General features: G+C 56.3%; 1 protein-coding gene across 12 annotated transcripts in view; it reads left to right on the top strand.

Annotated features, from left to right (window-relative positions):
• Positions 1-16033, top strand: part of PXN (paxillin) — a 42995-nt gene extending 26962 nt beyond the window's left edge. For 2 of the 12 annotated variants that reach the window (XM_055080320.1, XM_055080319.1), the window contains exons 2-15: positions 5696-5922; positions 6234-6349; positions 6749-6885; positions 6980-7181; positions 8016-8151; positions 9573-10442; positions 11623-11898; positions 12125-12439; positions 13084-13185; positions 13443-13613; positions 13735-13908; positions 14473-14554; positions 14695-14843; positions 15633-16033. In XM_055080320.1, coding sequence (XP_054936295.1) covers positions 5696-5922; positions 6234-6349; positions 6749-6885; positions 6980-7181; positions 8016-8151; positions 9573-10442; positions 11623-11898; positions 12125-12439; positions 13084-13185; positions 13443-13613; positions 13735-13908; positions 14473-14554; positions 14695-14843; positions 15633-15899 — 3224 coding nt within the window. In that variant the 3' untranslated portion in view covers positions 15900-16033. Of the gene's footprint in view, positions 1-4164; positions 4265-5695; positions 5923-6209; positions 6350-6748; positions 6886-6979; positions 7182-8015; positions 8152-9572; positions 10449-11622; positions 11899-12124; positions 12440-13083; positions 13186-13442; positions 13614-13734; positions 13909-14472; positions 14555-14694; positions 14844-15632 lie in introns of those variants that run through there. The other 10 variants (XM_055080321.1, XM_055080322.1, XM_028479982.2 and 7 more) reach the window with 10 other exon arrangements.
• Positions 16034-20595: the final 4562 nt, after the last annotated feature.

Raw genomic sequence — 20595 nt, 5'->3', positions numbered from 1 at the left:
GGCAGGGGAGCCTGTGAACTCTAGGATGGGATGATGCCCCACATGTACCTGCCCCATCATGAAGATCTGCTGGGCAGACTTCTCCATGGTGACTTTGTTTTCCCCAGAATGGTGCCCCTAACTGATGATCTAGGATTGCAACATCCTTTGCCTTCAGGATGTTGAAGCGCTTTTCTCCTTCCCCTCCAGGGCCAACCATCTCTCTGGGAGGGAACTCCATCTACTGAGCGTGTGCTCTATTCCAGGGACTGTGCTAAAGCAGGCACTTTATATCCACTTTCTCGTGTAATCCTTACTCCTGTGAGTAAGGTGGTGGAATTCCCATTGGACGGACAAGAAAACCGAGGTACAGGAGCAGTTAAGCAGCCTGGACGAGCAGCTTGGCCACAGAGCAGAGTTTGTGTGACTCAGAATTCCCCTGTGTGAGTTCTAACATCTCGTGTCCTCAGAGCCTGGGAGGGAGAATGAAATCGCTCTGGTAACTGTGCGCCCCCCCCCGCCCCCCCGCCACATTTGAGGGATCCTAGATGGCCCTTTATCTCACTCTCTTTGGCGTCCATCCAGCTCTAGGCCTCTGATCTTGATAGTCTTTATCACATACTAAGAAGTTGCCGGGCTTGCGTAGGAGGAAACCAGGCTTGTGAAAGAGGCTTGACTTGTCTTTATACTCCAGTTGGGGGTGGAGGTGGAGGTGGTTAGTTGAGTCTGTTTAACTTATTATTGGCGTGCCGTGTGTCTGTGGGTCAGCCCAGGCCCCCAAACCTCAGTCTGGCGGAGATCTCCTATGTTGGGGATGTGAGGGGGCCTGGGGCTCCCTCCGTCCTGGGCGCCTGAGCTGGTCTGGGAATATGAGGGGCGCAGCTGCAGCATTTGCCCTGGAATGCAGCCCAACCGGCCCCCCGAGTCTCCTCCCTCCCAGCGCAGAGAGCCTGGACACCTGAGTCTTAACCCCCTCAGGGCTGCAGAGCCAGCGACTACCCCCCACCCCACCCCCACCCCCACCCCGTCCTCAGGACTGTGCTCGGCTGCTGGTTGCTGGGGCCCAGGGAAGGGCCTTTCACCTTGTCCTGGACCCGTGCGCTGTGCCCACCCACCTGCTTGCCCCTGGGTAGCCTCTCAGTGGAAGCCACAACCCCTCTGAGTGGCTGCTTAGGTGCAGCCGCTGGGCACTGGAAGCTAGGGCATGCGTCTGTCTCTTGTGTCACTCTCGAGTCACGCCTTCAAATGATGTGTGCTTCAGGCACGGCCCAGAGGCTTGCCCCACCCCCACCCCCCCCCACCCCCGGCGCTGTTGTGCTCCTCCTCACAGCCTGCTCCGTCCCTCCAGCTCAGTCAGGCATTCCCTGGCACTGAAACTTTCCCGGTGCACCCATGGCCGGCTGAGGGCTCCCGGGTCTTCCCTGGCTCTAAAATTCCGTGATTGCTCGAGGTTACCTTCGGTTACTCCCCGTGGCGGAGAGCCGACAGGCCAATAGCTCCCTCTGGCGGGCAGCGGAGGACGGTCCGCACCCCTTCGCTTCCAGGGCGCAACAAGCTGGTTGCCTCTGGTGGACTGGAAACTTTGCATTAACTCCCCCATCCCCAGTTTCGAAAGGGGAACTCTCCCTCTCTACACATACACTGGATAGACTCCCAGAGACCTGGGCTTTCCCTCTTCTTGGATGGAAGTGACAGAGCCTGCATCAGCTGGTCTGGGGAGGCAAAACGCCTGCAGAATCTAGGGTGATTTCCTCCAGAAAGGGAAAGGAAAAGAGAAGCCCCAGAGAGAGCTCTTTCCCCAGGGTGACTAGGGTGGTCCTAGGTGCTCTGACTTGTTCCGGTGGTCTCAGGCCTGGACCCAGAAGCTTAGTGGAGCGATGCTGAGGAAGTCTGAGGCCTTCTGTAGGCTGAATGAGTGAGCCCTGACTGCTTACTGCTTCTGTGTGTATGGAAGCCATCCTCCAAACATGTGGGAGAGAGGGTGTGTTCCAGCGGCACCATTTTCTCTGACACCTTCTTCAGGGTATGTGTAGAAGGAATCCTGAGCCTGCCCCTAGGGTGTTCAGAGCTGGCACCAGGCAGTAACTGTAGCTGAAAACTGGGGACCTTCCCCCCACCCCCGCCCCCGCTGTGGACTGCAAGTGGACTCCATCTGCCGCCTCTGTTTACTCAGGCCGGGGAGGAGTTTGCTGAGCTTGCAAGGAGACTTTGGCCCATCACCATTTTGCAGCCTGTGGGGAGATAGCAGGCCTCGGCACCCATAGGAATCCAAAGTAGAGGCCTCCTCCGTGCCTCCTGTATTCCTGGCTCTCCCCTGAGGCGCTTGTGCTTGTGAGGGGTTTGGTGGGACAGTGGCACCAAGTCCTGTCTATCACAGAGCAAAGACCAAGGATGGAGAGAGAGGAGGAAGTACACCGCAGAACCGGTGGCTGTGCATGTCCTAACTCTCACTCAGACACAAGTTTGGACAGTGGTGTGCCTCCGCTCTCTGACATCCACAAATGTTTCACTCTGTTTTTGGGGTGTTTTAAAAAAGATTTATTATTTATTTTATTCATTTTTGGCTGTGTCGGATCTTAGTTGAGGCATGCGGGATCTTTTGTTGCGGCACGTGGGCTTCTCTCTAGTTGCCGCATGCGGGTTTTCTCTCTCTAGTTGTGGCGCGCAGACTCCAGGGTGCGTGGGCTCTGTAGTTTGCGGCACGCAGGCTCTCTAGTTGAGGTGCACGAAATGAGTAGTTGTGGCACGCGGGCTTAATTGCCCCGCAGCATGTGGGATCTTAGTTCCCTGACCAGGGATTGAACCCACGTCCCCTGCATTGTAAGGTGGATTCTCTACCACCGGACCACCAGGGAAGTCCCCAAATGTTTCCCTTTGAATGTTACTTTTTTTTTTTTTTTTTTTTTTTTTTGCGGGTCGCCGGGCCTCTCACTGTGTGGCCTCTCCCGTTGTGGAGCACAGGCTCCGTACGCACAGGCTCAGCGGCCATGGCTCACGGGCCCAGCCGCTCCACGGCACTGTTGTGGCCTCTCCCGTTGCTGAGCACAGGCTCCGGACGCGCAGGCTCAGCGGCCATGGCTCACGGGCCCAGCCGCTCCGCGGCATGTGGGATCCTCCCGGACCGGGGCACGAACCCATGCATGTCCCCTGCATCAGTAGGCGGACTCTCAACCACTGCGCCACCAGGGAAGCCCCTGAATGTTACTTTATTACTTTGCTTTTGCTTTTCTCTTCAAGGTTGCCCTTTTCTTGTCTTGCCCAGATCCTACCCATAGAGGACTTAAGAGAAGTCAGCACTTTGCAACCCAACCTGACCTCCTTGGAGGAAAATCTTTTTCTGAATTTCACAAAGCACATGAGATGTGGTGTTTGCAGCTTCCCGTGTACTATAGCATCTGCTATCCCGTATAAACCTCACGCCAGTGCTGTGAGGTCGGGAGCTAAGTGATTTGCTCTGTGGCTGTGGGTAGTGTAGATAGAGGAGCTGGGACTGAACTCGGGTTTGGCTCAACTCCGCAGATCTTTTGTCTCCACCCCCCAGGACTGGTCCTTTTGACCAACAGATGTATCTGTGTTGAAAAGAGCCTGTTTAAATCATAAACCAGAATCCATCCGTGAACCAGTAAGCCAGGCTTGGAGTCAGGTCATGAGTGAGGTGGGAGAAGGTGTTTGGTGCAGAGGCTGGTGGTGTCCCTGCCTCAGAAGGTTTGACGAGGAAGCTTAACCATCTGTCTTCTATTGAGTGGAGCCCGAGAGACCCGAGTTCAGGTCCCAGCGGTGTCACTTCAGCCAGCTCAGGCAGTGTGGAGATGTGCCTCTGCCTCTCTGAACCTCAGTTTTGCCATCTGTGCTAGTGGTATCATGAGGAGGAAGAGAGGTGACACAGGTGAAACTCCTGGCACGTGGTGGGCATTCAAGCATGGCAGCTGCCCTTGTTACCCCTACTGGACTTGCACTTGTTGGGGGCTGGCTCTGCCCATGATGGAGAAGGAGGGACCCCAACCCTCCTGCTGGCTTGGGCCCAGAGGAAGCCAGGATGCCTGTGAAGCCGAGGCAGCAGGTGTGGCCTTGGAGAGGCCACTGGGATTGGCCCTGGACACTTGTTCCTTTTCCACTGTTACCTAGACAGCAGACTCCCTCTAGTTCCGGTTTGCTAGAGATAGGAAGTCAGACTTCTTCCAAAGGACCTGGAGGAGTCGGGGGCTGCAGGAACTGACCTTCCTTGGAAGTCAGAGACATCCCGGGCCTTGGGACAAGCTTCTGATCAGCTGGGTAGGAGCCTGGGGTAGGTGCTGCCAGCCTTGGGCGTAGGACATCAGGGCACATAGCTGGGAGGTGTGGGCCCACAGACCCAGGCCCTGGGTGAGGCCCTTGTTTCTTTCTTACTTCCTTTGAGCAGGGGTGGGGTTGGGGACAGGGCCACCAGGAAGGATCAGACTGGCAGCCCTCAGAGCTTGGGCCCTGTCATTCAGGAAGTTGTACTGTTTAAATCTGGCACCATCGTGTGATCACAGCAGCCTTTGCAGGGCAGATTTTTGGGGTTTGGGGCCTCTGAGGAGCCAGTCCTGTCACTTACCGGCTTTGTTATTTGGGGCCAGTCCCACCACCTCTTGAAGCCGGTTTCCCTGTCTGTAAAGGGAGGGTGAGAATTCCAACTTCATGGGGTATTACGAAGATTAACTGAGACCACGTACACAGCGTGCCCAACACGGTGCCTGTTACTAGTAAATGGCCATGATCCAGCCATTGCTTTCTGGTGATTATTATCACAAGGGCCAGGGACTGAGTTCCCCCACTGCAGCAGGCCAGCAGTGGGGGGAGAGTGAACTAGTCCGTGGCACAGCAGGAATGAGGGCATGGCATGTAGGGCCAGGCTCTGGGGCTGTTGAGGGTCCCAGGAGGGCAGGATCAGCAGCTCCTGCCCCCACCCCTCCAGCTGTACCCTTCTTGTCTGGGGACTGGGGAGATGCAGGGCCCCCTGTGGGCTGCGGAAGCTTGCACTTGAGGGCTGATTCGGCTCCCTTGCTGCTGTTAAAAGCAGAATAGTGGGGCCCTGGAGCCTCTGGGGCCAGGCTGCTTGCCAGGCTTCCGCAGAAACAGCCTACAGAGCAGTCCTGCCCCTCTCTGCTGACGGGTGTTGGGGGGTGGGACGCTGCACCAGCCTTGTCCCTCACACTCCTCACCGGCAGCCCCGAGACTCGGGAGGAGCTTGGAGCCTGAGGTTCGGCTTCTACCTGGTCAGGAGGGCAGGTACCACCCCAGGGGCCCCTCCAGGCTGGGGGCTGAGCTGGCTTAAGCTCTTGGAAATTAGGTGGGACCTGGCAGCGCCCAGGCCCCTCCCCGTGACGTGGGGCCCCTCCCGCCCGTTCTCTCCGCCTTGCCCTGCGGAGTCAGAGTGCGGGTTCCAGGCGGCCAGCCAGCCAGCTGCACAGCCCCGTCGGGAGGGAACGCAGGTTCCCGGCTCCCAGAGGTAGGAGAGCCCTCAGGGCGGCCCCAGGAGCCTCCAGAGCACCTTCTTGGCTGGGGAGAAGAGGGAGCTGTTCTTAGCCAGGCTGATCTGGGCTCGTACCTTCCTGAGGCTGGTCACTTCTCCCATGGGCGGGGCAGGTGCTCAGAAGTCATTAACTCTTGGGTGTAGGCAGGGAGGGCACTGCCACTGGAGACTTAGTCCCCAGGATCCATTTTCTTACCCGCTCCCCGCGCCTTCTCTCTGCAGACGCCCTGCTGGCGGACTTGGAGTCCACGACCTCCCACATCTCCAAACGGCCTGTGTTCTTGTCTGAGGAGACCCCCTACTCGTACCCAACAGGAAACCACACATACCAGGAGATTGCCGTGCCACCCCCTGTCCCTCCACCCCCATCCAGCGAGGCCCTCAATGGCACGGTCCTTGACCCCTTAGACCAGTGGCAGCCCAGCACCTCCCGATTCATCCACCAGCAGGTAAGGTGGGGACAGGGGCTCGGAAGTCAGCTTCAGGGCACAAGGAGCTTGTCTGGCAGTGGCTCGGAGAGCCAGCGATCAGGGAAGTGGGGAGAAGAGGCGGGAAGTGGGGAGAAGAGGCGGGAAGCCTCTGGCTCTCCCCACCCGCCGCGGCCACGTGAGGGGGCAGTGACCAAGTGTTAATCACCTGTCTCCTGGTCAGAGTGTGGAAACTCCCTGGTGAGACTGGCTGTGAGCAGGAGTCTTCCGGGGGTGACTCGGGCTGTTCCTTTTCCTCCCCGGGGAAGCTCTGAGCACTGTCCTTCCTGCAGCCTCCATCCCCGTCCCCCGTGTACGGCTCCAGTGCTAAAACTTCCAGTGCCTCCAACCCCCAGGACGGCATCGGCCTTCCGTGTCCCCGAGCCGGCGAGGAAGAGCACGTGTACAGGTACTGCCCAGCTCCTCCCCCTGCTTGGGAATCCTGCACATAGGCGGGCAGAGGCCACTGAGGCCAGGGACAGGCACGGCACAGCGCTGGAGGGGAGGGGGATTCTGCCTCAAGGGTCACTGGGTTAGATGGCAGAAGGCCTCTCAACTGGCCCGGTGGCCTTATCTGCCATCACCGTGCAGCAGCTGGGCTGGCTCTCACATCGCCCTGCGTTGAGGAAGGTTCAAGAACTGAAGCAAGACTTCCTACCTCCTCTCTTCTTGCCACATCACTTCCCCGCTCTCCGTCCTTTGGCCGGTGGAGACGCTGTATCCCCTCTGCCTTATTCTCCTTGAGGATTTGTGGGCCGCCAGAGCTGGGGAGTGTCTCTCATCGAGGTCTTCCCTTTGCCTCTCAAAGCTTCCCCAACAAGCAGAAGTCGGCCGAGCCTTCACCCACCGTCATGAGCTCCTCCTTGGGCAGCAACCTTTCTGAACTCGACCGCCTGCTGCTGGAGCTGAACGCCGTGCAGCATAACCCCCCAGGCTTCCCTGCAGGTAGGACTAGGTCAGGCCTACCAGGCCCACCTGCTGGCCTCTGGATCCCTGCAGGGCTCAGGGCTGAGCAGCTTTTCTCTTTCCTTCTCCCAAGATGAGGCCAACTCAAGCCCCCCACTGCCTGGGGCTCTGAGCCCCCACTACGGCATCCCGGAGAATAACAGTCCACTGGGGGGCAAAGCTGGGCCACTGACCAAAGAGAAGCCCAAGCGGAACGGAGGCCGGAGCCTGGAGGACGTGCGGCCCAGCGTGGAGAGTCTCTTGGATGAGCTGGAGAGCTCAGTGCCCAGCCCCGTGTGAGTCTCCACCGGGCCCTCCCAGGCAAGGGAAGGTCTCGCCCAGCTCGTCCCGTGCTCCAGGGTCTGCCATCTCATCCCCAGTGTCACCCGTTCCCTCTGAAGTGCCTGTTGTTTGCCAGGCCCTGCACCAGGCCTTGAGGGATGGTGACGAGTCACGCAGACACCATGCCTGCCTTCAATGAGCCACTATCCATCAGGAAGGACAGACACTGTGCATGCTGAGGGCACCCGTAGCCCAGCAGCTGTCAGCACAGGCTTTGGAGCCACACAATAGGGTTCACATCTTGGCTATGCACTTACTAAGTGTTGTCTCTCAAGCCTTTGTTTTCCCATCTGTAGAATGGGATAGGGCGAAATGGGATAAGGGGGATAAGACCACCTACCTCAGTAGGAGTGAGACCCAATAACACACATAAAGCACGTGCACACAGGACCCATGGTAAGTGTCTACCGAGTCTTAGCTCTCCTTGGTGTTACTGTGTTGTTGGAACAACTTCACATGTATGTGCAGTGTTGTGGAGGATACACAGGATGCTGGGGCTTGTTGAACAGGCAGGCTTGGACTTGGTCTTCTTGGAAAAGGTGCCATTTGAGCTGCCCTCACCTCTCTCCCATCAACTCACCTCAGTGCTCTGTCCTGCTGGCGGACAGCAGCCCCTCCCAACGATGTGTCCCCAGGAGAGACTGGGAGCTGGTGGGCTTCCCTGGGGTTAGGGGTGGCAGGACCCCAGTGACAGAGCTGAGTTGTTAATCCCCTGGGGAGGGGAGGGACATGCTGGGGGTGCATGGGCTGGCCTCTGGGGTCCCCGCTGATCCCATGCCTGCGTGCAGCCCCGCCATCACTGTGAACCAGGGCGAGATGAGCAGCCCCCAGCGAGTCACCTCCAGCCAGCAGCAGACACGCATCTCCGCCTCTTCTGCCACCAGGGAGCTGGACGAGCTGATGGCCTCGCTGTCGGATTTTAAGGTGCCCTGAGGTCCCTCTTCCCTGCCCTGGCCCCTCAGAACCCCCATCCTTCCCCTCCTGTACCTCAGCATGAGTAGCTGGAACTTGGCCCCTGCGTGTTTGGGTGCCTCGCCCTGAGCCCGGGACCCCGCAGGCAGTGCCCTGGCCTTGCCAGGATACGGGGGAGGGAGGGCCAGGCCGGCCACGTGGGGACTGAGCTGCCTCTCAGCCTGTGAAGGCAGGACGTGCTCAGCAGGACATTCCTTCCTCTCTGGGTGCTCTCAGCTCCCAGCCACCCAGGCGAGGGATCAGGAGGCTGGGACAAAGGACCCTGTGTCGATGGCTGCTCTTGGTAGGGGAGGGGGTGCTCTGCTGGGCCGTGTGGGATACTGTGCTGAGAGGTCATTTGCCCTGGAGCCCCATCTCCCACGCTGGCTGGCTGTCCTCAACACATCCTTTCTTTCTGCCTCTGGCTCCTGAATCCACAGGCCTCTTTCGCCATCCTCCTTCCATCCTCCATGGGCCTCTGAGTCCCCACAAGTTCTCTCTGGGAAACCTCACCCGTCAGGCTACTGGGCCAGTCCTGCATGAGGCGCCTCATCTCCTCCCCAGGCCTGCCAGACCCGAGATGTTTTATTTAGAGCATGCAGTGCTTTGATGGGGACTGATGGTGACTGAACTCGCCGACAATTGCTGACTCCACCCTTCCACAGGGGCATGACTTAGGGAATCAGAGGAGGGGAGCCGGCTCTTGGCCCCATTGGTGCCTCCAAACCTCCCTTCGGCTGGGGTTTCACAGGGCGGGGAGGATGGGAGCGGCCTGGGTTTGTGGCCCTCATGTGCCAGTGGTTCTGAGTGGCCACAGTCAGGAGCAAGTACACTGGACTCAGGAGTTGGCCCAAGGGAGCCCTGCCCCAGCACCCTTTAGGCTGTGCTGCTTTTCTGAGATCCCTTGAGAAGCTGCGCTGGTTCTCACTGTGCCCCTGGAGCAAGGTCTCGGGGTATGTAGGAGAGCTGGGATTGTCTGGGAGAGACAGAGCCGAGAGCTGCCTGTGGCTTCCTGTCCCTTGATTGGTGCCTGGGCTGACCTCCCCGTGACCCACCTCACCTTAGCTTTTTCTCCCTCGTCTGTACTCGGATTGGCGGGGGGCCGTGCCCGACAGGCATGGCTCAGAGGCTGCTTTCTGCTGCCTGGGTTTGATGGGAGCCAGAGATATGAAGCCCAGGAAAACCTTTCTGGGGGCTGGGTCTTCTTCCAGGGCCAGTCCGCATGCCTCAGCTTCACCACCACCTTGGTCTTGTCAGTGTAGACGATCTGGTCAGTGTAGACGGGGACTCTCAGAGCCCTGAGGCCCAGCCTGCCCCTTGCAGTGAGCTTCCTTCCTCATCTCTCCCAACTCTCTCTCCTCTCCCCTCTGTCTTTTGTCTTTCTCCTCCTCCAGACCAGCTCTTCTGCCGTGGCCTTGAGCTCCCCAAGGCTGCTGCCCAACTCAGCTCCATCCCCACACCACATACTTTCTCCTCCTCTTCCTCCTCCTGGGCCCTCTGTATTCCTGCCACCCCCTAGGAAACCCTCCCCTCGAGGCCACGGCCACACCCTGGAGGTCCTCTGCCCTGACGACAATGTGGCCCGCAGCTGGCTTGATTTGGCTGGCCTTGGGGAGATGCCTGACACCCCCAACTCAAGGTCTCCCTCCACGGAGAGTTCTCTGGGGCCACCGGGTGCAGAGAGCCAGGCTCGCGTTTGGAGGGACCCACCAAACGCGAGCCTGGTGAGTGAGCTCTCCAGGGTGCCCCCCGGCCACACTCTACCCCACGCTGGGTGCACAGGTCCCCAGGAGGCTGGGGAACCCCAAGTGCTGTCGGCCAACCCTCTGTGCCCAGGAGAGGCCGTGGCTGCCACATGGGAGTGGCCGTGGGCTCTGGAGGCGCTTAGGCCCGAGTCCCCCCGGGGAGCTATGCCCAGCTTCCAGGAAGTAATTGAGCCAGCCGCCATGGCCGTGGACCGTCAGGCTATCTTCCCGGATACCTGGAGTCTCACGAAGGCACGTGGACAGCAGAAGGAGAGGGCAAGGCCAGAGCCAGGGGAGCCAGAGAGCAGATGCCCTGCCCCAGTTGAGGAGGAGCAGTTAGGTGGAGAGACGGCCACGGGGGGCAGCCTGGTCAGGCCAGCCCAGGGACCCAAGACCCCCAGGAGGCCAGAGGGCACCACTGAAGCTGCTGCAGAGGCCAGGAGGGAACGGCCAGAACTTCCACAGGCTGTGGTCGTGGACACACCCAACACCACGGAGAGGATTTCCACCTCTGGCCAGGCAGGCGTGAGCTCGCACGGCTGCTAGGCATGGCCCCGGCAGGCCGCACGTGGACCACGCCTGGCTAATTGCATGCAGCCACCCACTCTGTGCATGTTAGCTTGGGCAGCCGATTCCGAGATGCTGTGGCCTGAGACCCTGACAACCAGCAGTGGGCTCTGTGGGGCCGGCGGAGTTCCCTGGGCCCTGGAATTTCTCTTAGTGGCACCCTGCCTCTTGCTTGATTAAGGCTTTTTCCTTCAGATGAGCTTCCCCTGACATCCTGATGGGATGTGTGTGGAATGGTGAAAAGCATGGGCTTGGGAACCAGATAGAACTGAATACAAACCACGCCTCCAACACTTGCTCCCTGGGTGACCTTGGGCAACGCCCGTAGCAGCCTCAGTTTTCTCTTCTTTAAAATGAGGGTAATAGACCATTTCCCCCAGAATTGTCCAGAGGATTAAATGAAGTAACGCCTGGAAGGTGCTTAGAAAGAACATAGCACACGGTCCCCAATAAGCCGTGGCTGATGTTAACGGTTATTTGCTTCTTGATTAAAATTTTAGGTCCTTTTCAAAAACAAAGTAAAATAAAGCAACAACAAAAATAACCAAACCAGGACTTCCCTGGCAGTCCAGTGGTTAAGACTCCACGCTCCCAGTGCAGGGGGCATGGGTTTGATCCCTGGTCGGGAAACTAAGATCCTGCATGACACACAGCGCGGCCAAAAAAAAAAAAAAAAAAAAATAACCAAACTGCTAGAAACAAGTAGGTTATAATGTAAACAAGGGGAAAAAACCTGGTTGCAGGATTTACTGTAAGGAAAGACTACATTTTTTCTACTACGAATCAAAAAAAGGAAGGGAGGGAGGGAGGAAGGGAAATTCTTATGCCCTTTCAAGAATGTCCACTTACATTCTTTCAAATAATTCTTGTAATAACCCTGTAAGTCTTCTGAGAAAATACCGTTACCCCATTTCAAGGATGGAAAAGCTGAGGCCCTGGAAGTGAAGTGTCTTACCCAATGTCAGGGCTGACTTGGAGGGAGTCTGCTCTGCCCCCTGCCTCCACCCTAGCTCAGCTTGGCTCTTCTCTGGTGGTTTGGTCCTGCCCACCCCTCCTGGGGGCTCTTGAGTGTGGACTGAGCAGCATCTGCTGAGCCCAGAGTGGCCTGTGACAGCTTCCCTCCCCCCCTCAGATCCGCTCCATGATCAGGAGGAGCCGGGAGACCGGCCACGCTCACCCCATGTCCTGGGAGCCCTCCCCTCGTCGCCGGCTGGACCCCGCCACCCTGAGCAGGACCCCGTCCCAGGAGCGGCTCATCGCGGAGCTGCAGGGTCGGCTGGGCATCCAGCCGGAGGTGGAGGAGGCCGAGGGGGCCGCGGGGGCCTCTGCCGAGGACTGGCTGACCGAGGGCGTCGTCATCACTGTGCAGCCGTGTGGGAGGCGGGCTAGGGGGCAGCTGGTAGAGAAGGTAGTGAGTAGGTGCCCAGGGCTGGGCCGGGGCGGAGGTCCTCCAGTTCTTCCCCAGCAGCGGCCAGCGGGGAAGTTTGGCATGTGGGGGAGTCCTGTCCCGTGGCCTTGTGAGGCCAGCCTCACTCTTGGTGCCAGAGTGGGAGGGCCCCAGGGAGCCCCTGCTTGCTGAGCTAATGTTTCCTCCGCCTTTGCCTTCATCTCTCTCCCTCTCTTCTTCCTCCCAGGTTGTCTTCCCTTCTGGCTCTCCCATTCCCCTGAGAAGAACCTTCTCTGTTCTGCCTTCTCCTCCTCCTCCCAGCCCTTTGCTCCAGCATCGCAAAGACGTCTCGGCCAGCAGTTCTTCTCCCCGGCCCAGCCCGCCCACCTCCTCCACCCTGGGGCCCTCGGCTCTTCCTCGAGGTCCCCCCGGGGTCCAGAGTGCTGGGGCGGGGCCACGGGAAGACGGTGTGCAGGGCCCCACCCCGCCCACTCCTGCGCCCCACTCTGTGAGGTCCATGGGCTGCCAGACCGACGAGGACCCACTCTTCCCCCCGATGCAGGCAGGCCTCCCGGGGCCCAGACACCAGCCCTACCTGTCCCTGTCCTTATGCTCAAGTGGTGTTCTTACTCTACACACATACACACCCCCTCTGTTCCTCCATCCACAAGCCCTGCATGGTACCATGGTCCTTCCTGAGACCTGGCCTTGACCCTGGACCCTCGCTTAACCTGATGTCCACTCTCCGACCCCCGAGACGTCAGCTGCCCTCTTTCTTCCCCGTGGGGCCTCCCCTCTGCCTGCCCCTTCCTGCCGCCCCTCGGTCCTGCCCCAGGCTCCATCTGAGGAAGCCATTCCCAGAAGGAAAACCAAAACCTATTTCCCCCACCTTCAGACCCAGACCCAGTACCTGGCGAGGCCTCCTTGCTCTCCAGCCCCATCACCTCCCCTCCCTAAGTCCTGCACCTTTTGGTTGGCTTACCTCTCTCTCCCTCTTCATCTCTCCCTGGGCCTCTCTCTCGTGGTTGTTTTTCTCTAGACTTTTTCTCCTGATTTTGGTACTGCTAGTAGGGGAAAAAAAAAATCCATCCTTTCATTTCATCTTAAAGTCCTTTTTGTGAAATGGTCCGATGACAAGGTCTCTTATTCTTTCTTCCTTAATTAAGAAAAAAGAAATTCTTATTCTTGTTTCCTCCCCTATCTAAGATCCAGGGCCTGGAACAAAGAGTGGACGGAGAGCTGTGCTGGGTGGCCGGCTGGCCTCCGAACGGCAGCCAGAGCAGCCCTGAAGGGCAGGACGAGGGAGGGGTCAGTGCCAAGGCTGGGGCTTAATGTCCTGCTTGCCGTGTGTGCCCAGGGCTTGGTCAGGCCCACCGTGAGCCCCTCTGACACCAGAATGTCTTGCAGATGCCACTCCCACCTTGAGGGCTTCTGAAGCCCCTGGAGGGGCTGCACTTCCTGCCTCCATCAGCCCGTCTGTCCAGGAGAGGGGAGAGCCCCTGGTGCTGCGAACCCCATCCCCAAGGCCCGGATGTCCTCACCTGCCCTCTCCCCTCTCTCCACAGTTCATGGCCCAGGGGAAGACAGGGAGCAGCTCTCCCCCGGGAGGGCCCCCAAAGCCTGGGAGCCAGCTTGACAGCATGCTGGGGAGCCTGCAGTCTGACCTGAACAAACTGGGGGTCGCCACAGTCGCCAAGGGGGTCTGCGGGGCCTGCAAGAAACCCATCGCGGGGCAGGTGATGATGGGGTGGGTGGGGCAGGGGAGGGAGCGGCAGGTGGGCATGGGACCTTGGCTTCTCTGGGACGGTGCTTTGTGGCAGACCTGGATCCTGAACCATATCCTGTCTCCCTCCTCAGGTCGTGACCGCCATGGGGAAGACGTGGCACCCAGAGCACTTCGTCTGCACCCACTGCCAGGAGGAGATCGGATCCCGGAACTTCTTTGAGCGGGATGGACAGCCCTACTGTGAAAAGGACTATCACAACCTCTTCTCTCCGCGCTGCTACTACTGCAACGGGCCCATCCTGGATGTGAGTTCCTGGGTGCAGGTGGTGCCACCTGAGGCTCAGAGAGGTCACATTACATGGCCGAGCTCACACAGCTAGGAAACTGGGATTCACGCTCAGGCCGGATGCACGGCCCGTGCGAATGCACATTAAGCAGCGCTACCCCTCATCCCCGATTCCCTTCTGCTGAGACTCCCAGAGGTTAGGAGCCCTGCCCAGGTAAATGGAGTGGAGTGAGGGCTCCCTCACTCTCCTGCTGTGTGATGTTAGGGAAATGTCTAGCCTCTCTGAGCCTGAGTTTCTTCCCTTATAAAATGGGAGTCACAATAGAACCTATGATCTCAACTGCACATGAGGATTAAAGGAGACAGAGTGTGCCTGACATATTACATCCTTCAATAAGTCGGAATTCTCAGTGGTATTCAGAAGAGCACAGTTGGGAGAGAGCCCCATCTTGGGAGTGTTATACTCTTTCCTTGGCTGGGGCTGGGGGCCGGACGGAAGGATGGCTTTGCCTGCGGGTCTCAGCTGTGGGATCTGTCCAGTGGGGCAGCTGCTCAGCTCTGGTCCCACACTTTGCTTTCACAGAAAGTGGTGACAGCCCTTGACCGGACGTGGCACCCCGAGCACTTCTTCTGTGCCCAGTGTGGAGCCTTCTTTGGGCCTGAAGGTACTGAGCGGTACCTTCTCACTCGCTGTCGCCCGGAGCATTGGGGAGGTGGGGGCATGGTGGGAGACCTTGCTGAGGCTGGAGTCAGGGTGGCTCCTCCTCTGGAGGCCTCATCTGCCCCCCACAACCCCCCTCCTCAGGGTTCCATGAGAAAGACGGCAAGGCCTACTGCCGGAAGGATTACTTTGACATGTTCGCCCCCAAGTGTGGCGGCTGCGCCCGAGCCATCCTGGAGAACTACATCTCGGCCCTCAACACCCTGTGGCATCCTGAGTGCTTTGTGTGTCGGGTAAGGGGCCCCCAGCCCTCCTCTGGAGGGGGCCGAGAGCGGGCAGTGGGGAGAGAAGGGCCTACCTCACTGTGCTTTCTGAATCCGATTTACAGGCCCTGTTTGGGGGTATTAATGAGGTGAGAAGGCAGGGGGTACAGTCCTTCAAGTCCAGTAGGTCCTGGGCCAGGGCTCATACTGAGGCTGGCAGAAACCAAGAGCAAGGTGGTCCTGTGCAACAGCCCTGAGATGGGTCATGTTCGGGAGAAGGGTGTGTGAGAGTGAAATGAGATAATGCAAGCATTTAGCAGCCTCAGCGGAAATGGACAATGGTTTCCAGACTGCATTCTGGGGGGTAATGTCCCCCAGATGTTATTAGAGATCCAGTAAGTGTCCCCTGATCAAATAAGTTTGGGAAACCGTTCATTGCCAGACTTCTCAGAGCCTTTAATACCTAAGCGTGCCTTTGGATCTCCAAATGGGAATCCCGGATGCAGAGTTTGACCCTGGAACCCTTTTCTCGACACCGGGGTTTCTGGGCACACCATTAAGCCGCCTGCTGAAGTGCCCAGGCGTAAGACCCGTGTCTGAATCCAGGCAGTGCAACTTAGCAGTGGCAAGTCAAGGTCATTGGGAGAATTCAATAAGCGTTTAGCACCACACTTGGCACACAGAGGATGCTCAGCCAGGGGGAATCGTCTCGAGTGTGATGACCCTGACTGTCTCCTGCCCGTCACCTGAGAGCTGCCTCAGCTCCCAGCCCCAGCCTGAGCCCCCTGCCCCCCTGCCCCACCCCTCTTCTGTCTCCAGGAATGCTTCACACCATTTGTCAATGGCAGCTTCTTCGAGCACGATGGGCAGCCCTACTGTGAGGTGCACTACCACGAGCGGCGGGGCTCGCTGTGCTCCGGCTGCCAGAAGCCCATCACGGGCCGCTGCATCACCGCCATGGCCAAGAAGTTCCACCCGGAGCACTTTGTCTGTGCCTTCTGCCTCAAGCAGCTCAACAAGGGCACCTTCAAGGAGCAGAACGACAAGCCTTACTGTCAGAACTGCTTCGTCAAGCTCTTCTGCTAGGCGCGCTCATCCCTTCCTCTGCCCCGCTTCCCGGCCCAGCCTCCCAACTGCTCCTGTGACCCAGAGGCCTCGCCCAGGGGTGAAGGGGCAAATCCAACTGAAACTGGAACCACGTCCTTGGCTGGTGCAGGATGGCAAGAGGGTCCTGAGGGGTCCCGCCTGCTTTTCTTACCCCCTGCCAGAGCCTCTGGGCCTCCTTCCTCCTCCTGCAGCTCCCCCCAGGCTGCCAGCTCTTCACCCGCCCCAGAGGCAGAGGCTGGAGGGCTCCACCTGTGTCCCCACAAACCCACCTGGCCAGGCCAGCACCCCACACTGGAGCCATCTCTCACTCATATTTCGGCAGTGGAGCTGGGGGAGGGGGTGGGGAGGGCAGGCAGTGTCACGTGGGGGCCTCTTTTCATCCTTATCCTCCCCCCACAACCTAATTATCCTTGTTTTGAGAGTATTGGGGGACAGCAGCTCCCTCCAGACAATGCCAGCATCCACCCATCCATCCATCCAAGGGCGGAAGTGTCCAAGGGGCCACGGAAGATTCCTTGTGCGCCTCCTGCCCTTCCAGTCTCCCCGGGCCTGGGCAGCTGCCCCCCAACCCCTGTAACGGCTCTGGTTCTACTGAGAAAGGCCTCTCCAGCAATAATGTTTTATAGTCACTTCCTCCTTCTCCGGGGATGGTGTGAGGTGGGGTTTCACCCTGTGCCTGGACACCGTACCAACTTTGATAGATTTCTACACTGAGGTTTGAATTCATATCGTCTGAGTTGCTTTTACTTCTCTATACAAAAGTGATTTTGAAGAGATTTTAAAGACGTCTCCTTTTGTACCTTTCCCCCGTGTGCACTGCCAGTGTCCTGTGTATGCCACGGTGGCTCTGGTGTATGGGGTTTGCCTTGTACTGAGGGTTCGGAGGCAGGGAAGCAATTTGTATTTTATTTTTTCTTAGCACAAGCAGGTGAACTGGGAGCAGCTCTGTGACTCCCCTTCTTTAACTTCACAGCTCACAAGGACTGTTTTTTATAAACTGCTGTATTTTGAAACTCCTTCCTTACTATCCAGGCCAGCAAGCTCTTCACTGAAACCGGCCTTAAGGGTGTCTTGCCCTTTGGGGCCTAGAATTCTGAACCTCATCCGTCCTGTTCCTGAGGGAGGAGAAGGGGGAAGTACACTTTGGGGGTGCTGTTTCCTAAGTAAGCCATGAGGAGTGTCCACTCCCCTGTGAACTTTCTGGCAACAAAGAGAACATTCTCGGCCTTCTCACTGCTTCTCTGGGGCTCTTCTGCCTCAGGAAAGCTGGTATCTGATTTTGACCATTAGTCTTGTTGATTCCACTGGGTGCATCCCTTCCCCAAATTTCCTGCCCTCCCTGGAGACTGGTGTCCTGGGGAAAAGAGCCCAGGTCGTTGACTGGGGGCCTGCTTGGATTCTGGGCAAAAGGACAAGATCTCGCTGAAGCAACAGGAAGCCCCCAGAGTGCTCTCCCCCAAGGATGAGACAGGTAGGGCTGGGGTTCTGGGTTAGTGGAGCGGGGTCCCAGTGCGGTCTAAAGTGAGGAAGAGCCAGACCACTCTGCTAGCCTCCTAGCAGAGACTAGGTGTGTTGAGCCTCTCAAGGAGGCTTCCCAGCGAGGGAAGAGGGTCCCTCCTTGGTGGCAGGGCTGAGAGCAGCCCGGGTCTGGGGAGGTCAGCCAGGTCCCGCCACGGGTCTGATGTCTCCACGTCTACCCACAGGCCTTATTGCTCTGTTTACAGTGACCCCTCCCCTAGAGGACCTGGGGTTTAAGAGGTCCACCCTCTGGGTCAATGGTTATTTGATGATTTGATTTTAATTTTTTTTCTCTGTAAACTTATAACCTGGCTTTTCCCCATTTCAATTCCTGTGATTTATGCCAATAAAGTTTGCCATTATTTTCACCTGTGCTAGTGCTGTTTCTCTGTGGTCTGAGATTAACAGCTTAATCCCAGAAAAGTTACCAAACCCTCCCCAGGCTCACAAGGACCACAGTTTGGGGGTAAATCATTGAAGTTCACTTACTTGAGGCCAAAGCCCTGGGGATGGGATCCCTGTCCCACAGGGCACTTGTGGTCCTCCTGGCTTCCTGCATGGGTCAGGCCCTGCCCACTGCAATTTGCCATGGATTCACGAAGGGCATCCTTAACATGGGCCTGGGGGTGGCCTTACGCTCATGGATAGGGAAAGAGGTTCAGATAAAACCGACGTGCACAAGGTATCCTGTGAATGAGCACAGAGACAGGATGTGAACCCAGGGCTTGTCTCTGTCTGTGTTCCTACATTGACCAGACACGACCACTCCCATGTTCCGGCACCACACCTCGGGTGTAAAACCTTCCCAGTTGAAAGTGGCTTCACTTACAGTTGAGGGTGGTTCTCGACTGCCCCCTGGTGGTCATGTCTGTATTTGCATGCTTCCTCGCTCTCATCAGAGCCAGAACTCCAGTCCTGGGCCCTTGAGAGCTTCCTGGACAGTTTTGTAACTTCACAGTTTTCCTGTTGTTTGGAATCGTCCTCCAAAAGCTGCATGTTGACTTCTAGTCTGAACCCTGACCCTTTCACAGTAAGCTCAGAAGTGAAAATCACCTTCACCCCTCACCCAAAGATAATATTTCCAGCCCATGTTGGATTTATTTCTATAAATGAACACAGTACACTTCATTGTAATTTGTTTTTTCACTCACTTATACTTTGTATTTAACCATGTCAATAAATAAATATGTGCATCATTTTTTAATGGCTTCATGGTATTCCATTATATTGATGTACTATAATTAGAGACAATATTTATATCATCAGGATGTCCTTGGGAAGTTACTATGTGAAAACGCATATACTTGGAAAAGTGCATTTGGAGGGAAACAGCCTTAGGGTTTGGAAGGGACTGTATAGCATAGTGAGGCCCATGGGCTTTGAACTTGCTCCTAGATTTCGGTTCTGAAGCCACCACTTACCAGCTGATGGACTTGGGTGTATTATTTAACCTCTGTGAATTTTTTTATCAATAAAAGTGAAATACTAATACTGTACCTCCTTGGGGGATTGTTGCAAAGATTAACAGCGGTAATGTGCACAGAGTACTTAGCACAATGCTGAGCATGCAGTTATATCAATACATTGTCACTCAAAAGAGATCTTAGCAGTAATGGACTCCAGCAGTTCTCTATACAGGCTCATCATCAGAGGCACCAGGAGGCTTGAAAACAACATACCAAGGTTTCTAACTTGGTCAAGTGAAAAGGGTGGAGATAGGGAGAACCCCTCCCCACTTCCGACCTAGGATCTAAGCTCATTCATTAAAAACATATTTATTTTATTCTATTTATTTGGTTGCACCGGGTCTTAGTTGTGGCACGTGGGCTCCTTAGTTGCATCTCCAGGGCTCTTTAGTTGTGGCATGTGTGTGGGATCTAGTTCCCTGACCAGAGATTGAACCCAGGCCCCCCACATTGGGAGCATGGAGTCTTATCCACTGTGCCACCAGGGAAGTCCCAAAAGATATATATTGATCTAGCACAATTGTTCAAATAAGTGTTGAATGAAGGTGTAATAAAATAAGTTGACATCTCATGATTTCCTCCTATATTCCAGGAACTGTGTTGTCTTAAGACATATTGCTCTAGAATGTGAATACTATTATCCCCATTTTACCAATAAGGAAAGGGAAACAGAGGGTCAGCAAGGTGAAATCACTTCCTAAGATGACACAGCTAGCAAGTGGCAGAACAAGGATATGCATCCAAGGTTATCTGTCTGCAAACCCTGCATCCATTTATTCAACAAATATTTATTATAAGCTCACACTATGTGCCAGGCACAAGGCAAAAATCTCTGCAGAGAGAGACAAACAACAATGTAACAAATAAATTATATAGTGTGTTACAAGGTGTAAGTGCTGCCAAAAAGATAGAACAGAGGAAGGGGGGGAGTGGGAGTGGTTTTTGGGTAATTTTGAATAGGGCAATCAGAGTAGGCCTCCAGCAGGTGATATTTGAGCGAAGACTCGTTGGAGGTGTGGATATCGGCAAGAAGGCTTCCAGGAAGAGGGAATAGCTAGTGCAACATCATCCGGCTGGAAGGAAATGAATCAGTAGGCAAATCGGAGATTAGATTATACGGGTGGAGGTGGGGAACAGATCATGTAGAACCTTGTAGGCTACTTAAGTTTTAGGCTTTTTACTGAGGGGAAAATGGGGAGCCTTTAAACAATTTTGAGCAGATGAGGAAATGATCCGACTTAGGTTTTAAAGGATTCCTTTGTTTTAATAGGGAGAAGAACAAACTGCAGAGGAGACAAGAGACCATTTCTGTTTCTAAACCATGAGCAATTTTTTTCTTTTTTTTTTTTTCATGAGCAATTATTTCTCAGCTCCACGTCATACTCTTTAGTTGTGACTTGACCGGAAGAAACGTGGACTCAGCTCGCAAACTGTAGCGCCTACACGAGAGCGGCTCCAGCCCGGCAGAGGGAAGCAACTCTGAGAAAGGTCCTCCAACACACAGCAGTGCCCTCCTTTAATTACCTCGTTTAAAGGAAGCTTCCTGTTGGTTGGAATGGCACCGATATCATCCAATGGTTGTCTGTATCAATCCGGCTTCTCCAGACAGACGTTGATCCCAGCCAATAGATGGGGGCGCTGTCCGCAGCTTCTAATTGGCTGCTTCGTTCACCTATAAATTATGCAAGCCG

Source organism: Physeter macrocephalus, chromosome 19, assembly GCF_002837175.3.
Source record: "Physeter macrocephalus isolate SW-GA chromosome 19, ASM283717v5, whole genome shotgun sequence".
Taxonomy (NCBI): domain Eukaryota; kingdom Metazoa; phylum Chordata; class Mammalia; order Artiodactyla; family Physeteridae; genus Physeter; species Physeter macrocephalus.
This window is presented reverse-complemented; position numbering and strand designations above follow the sequence as displayed.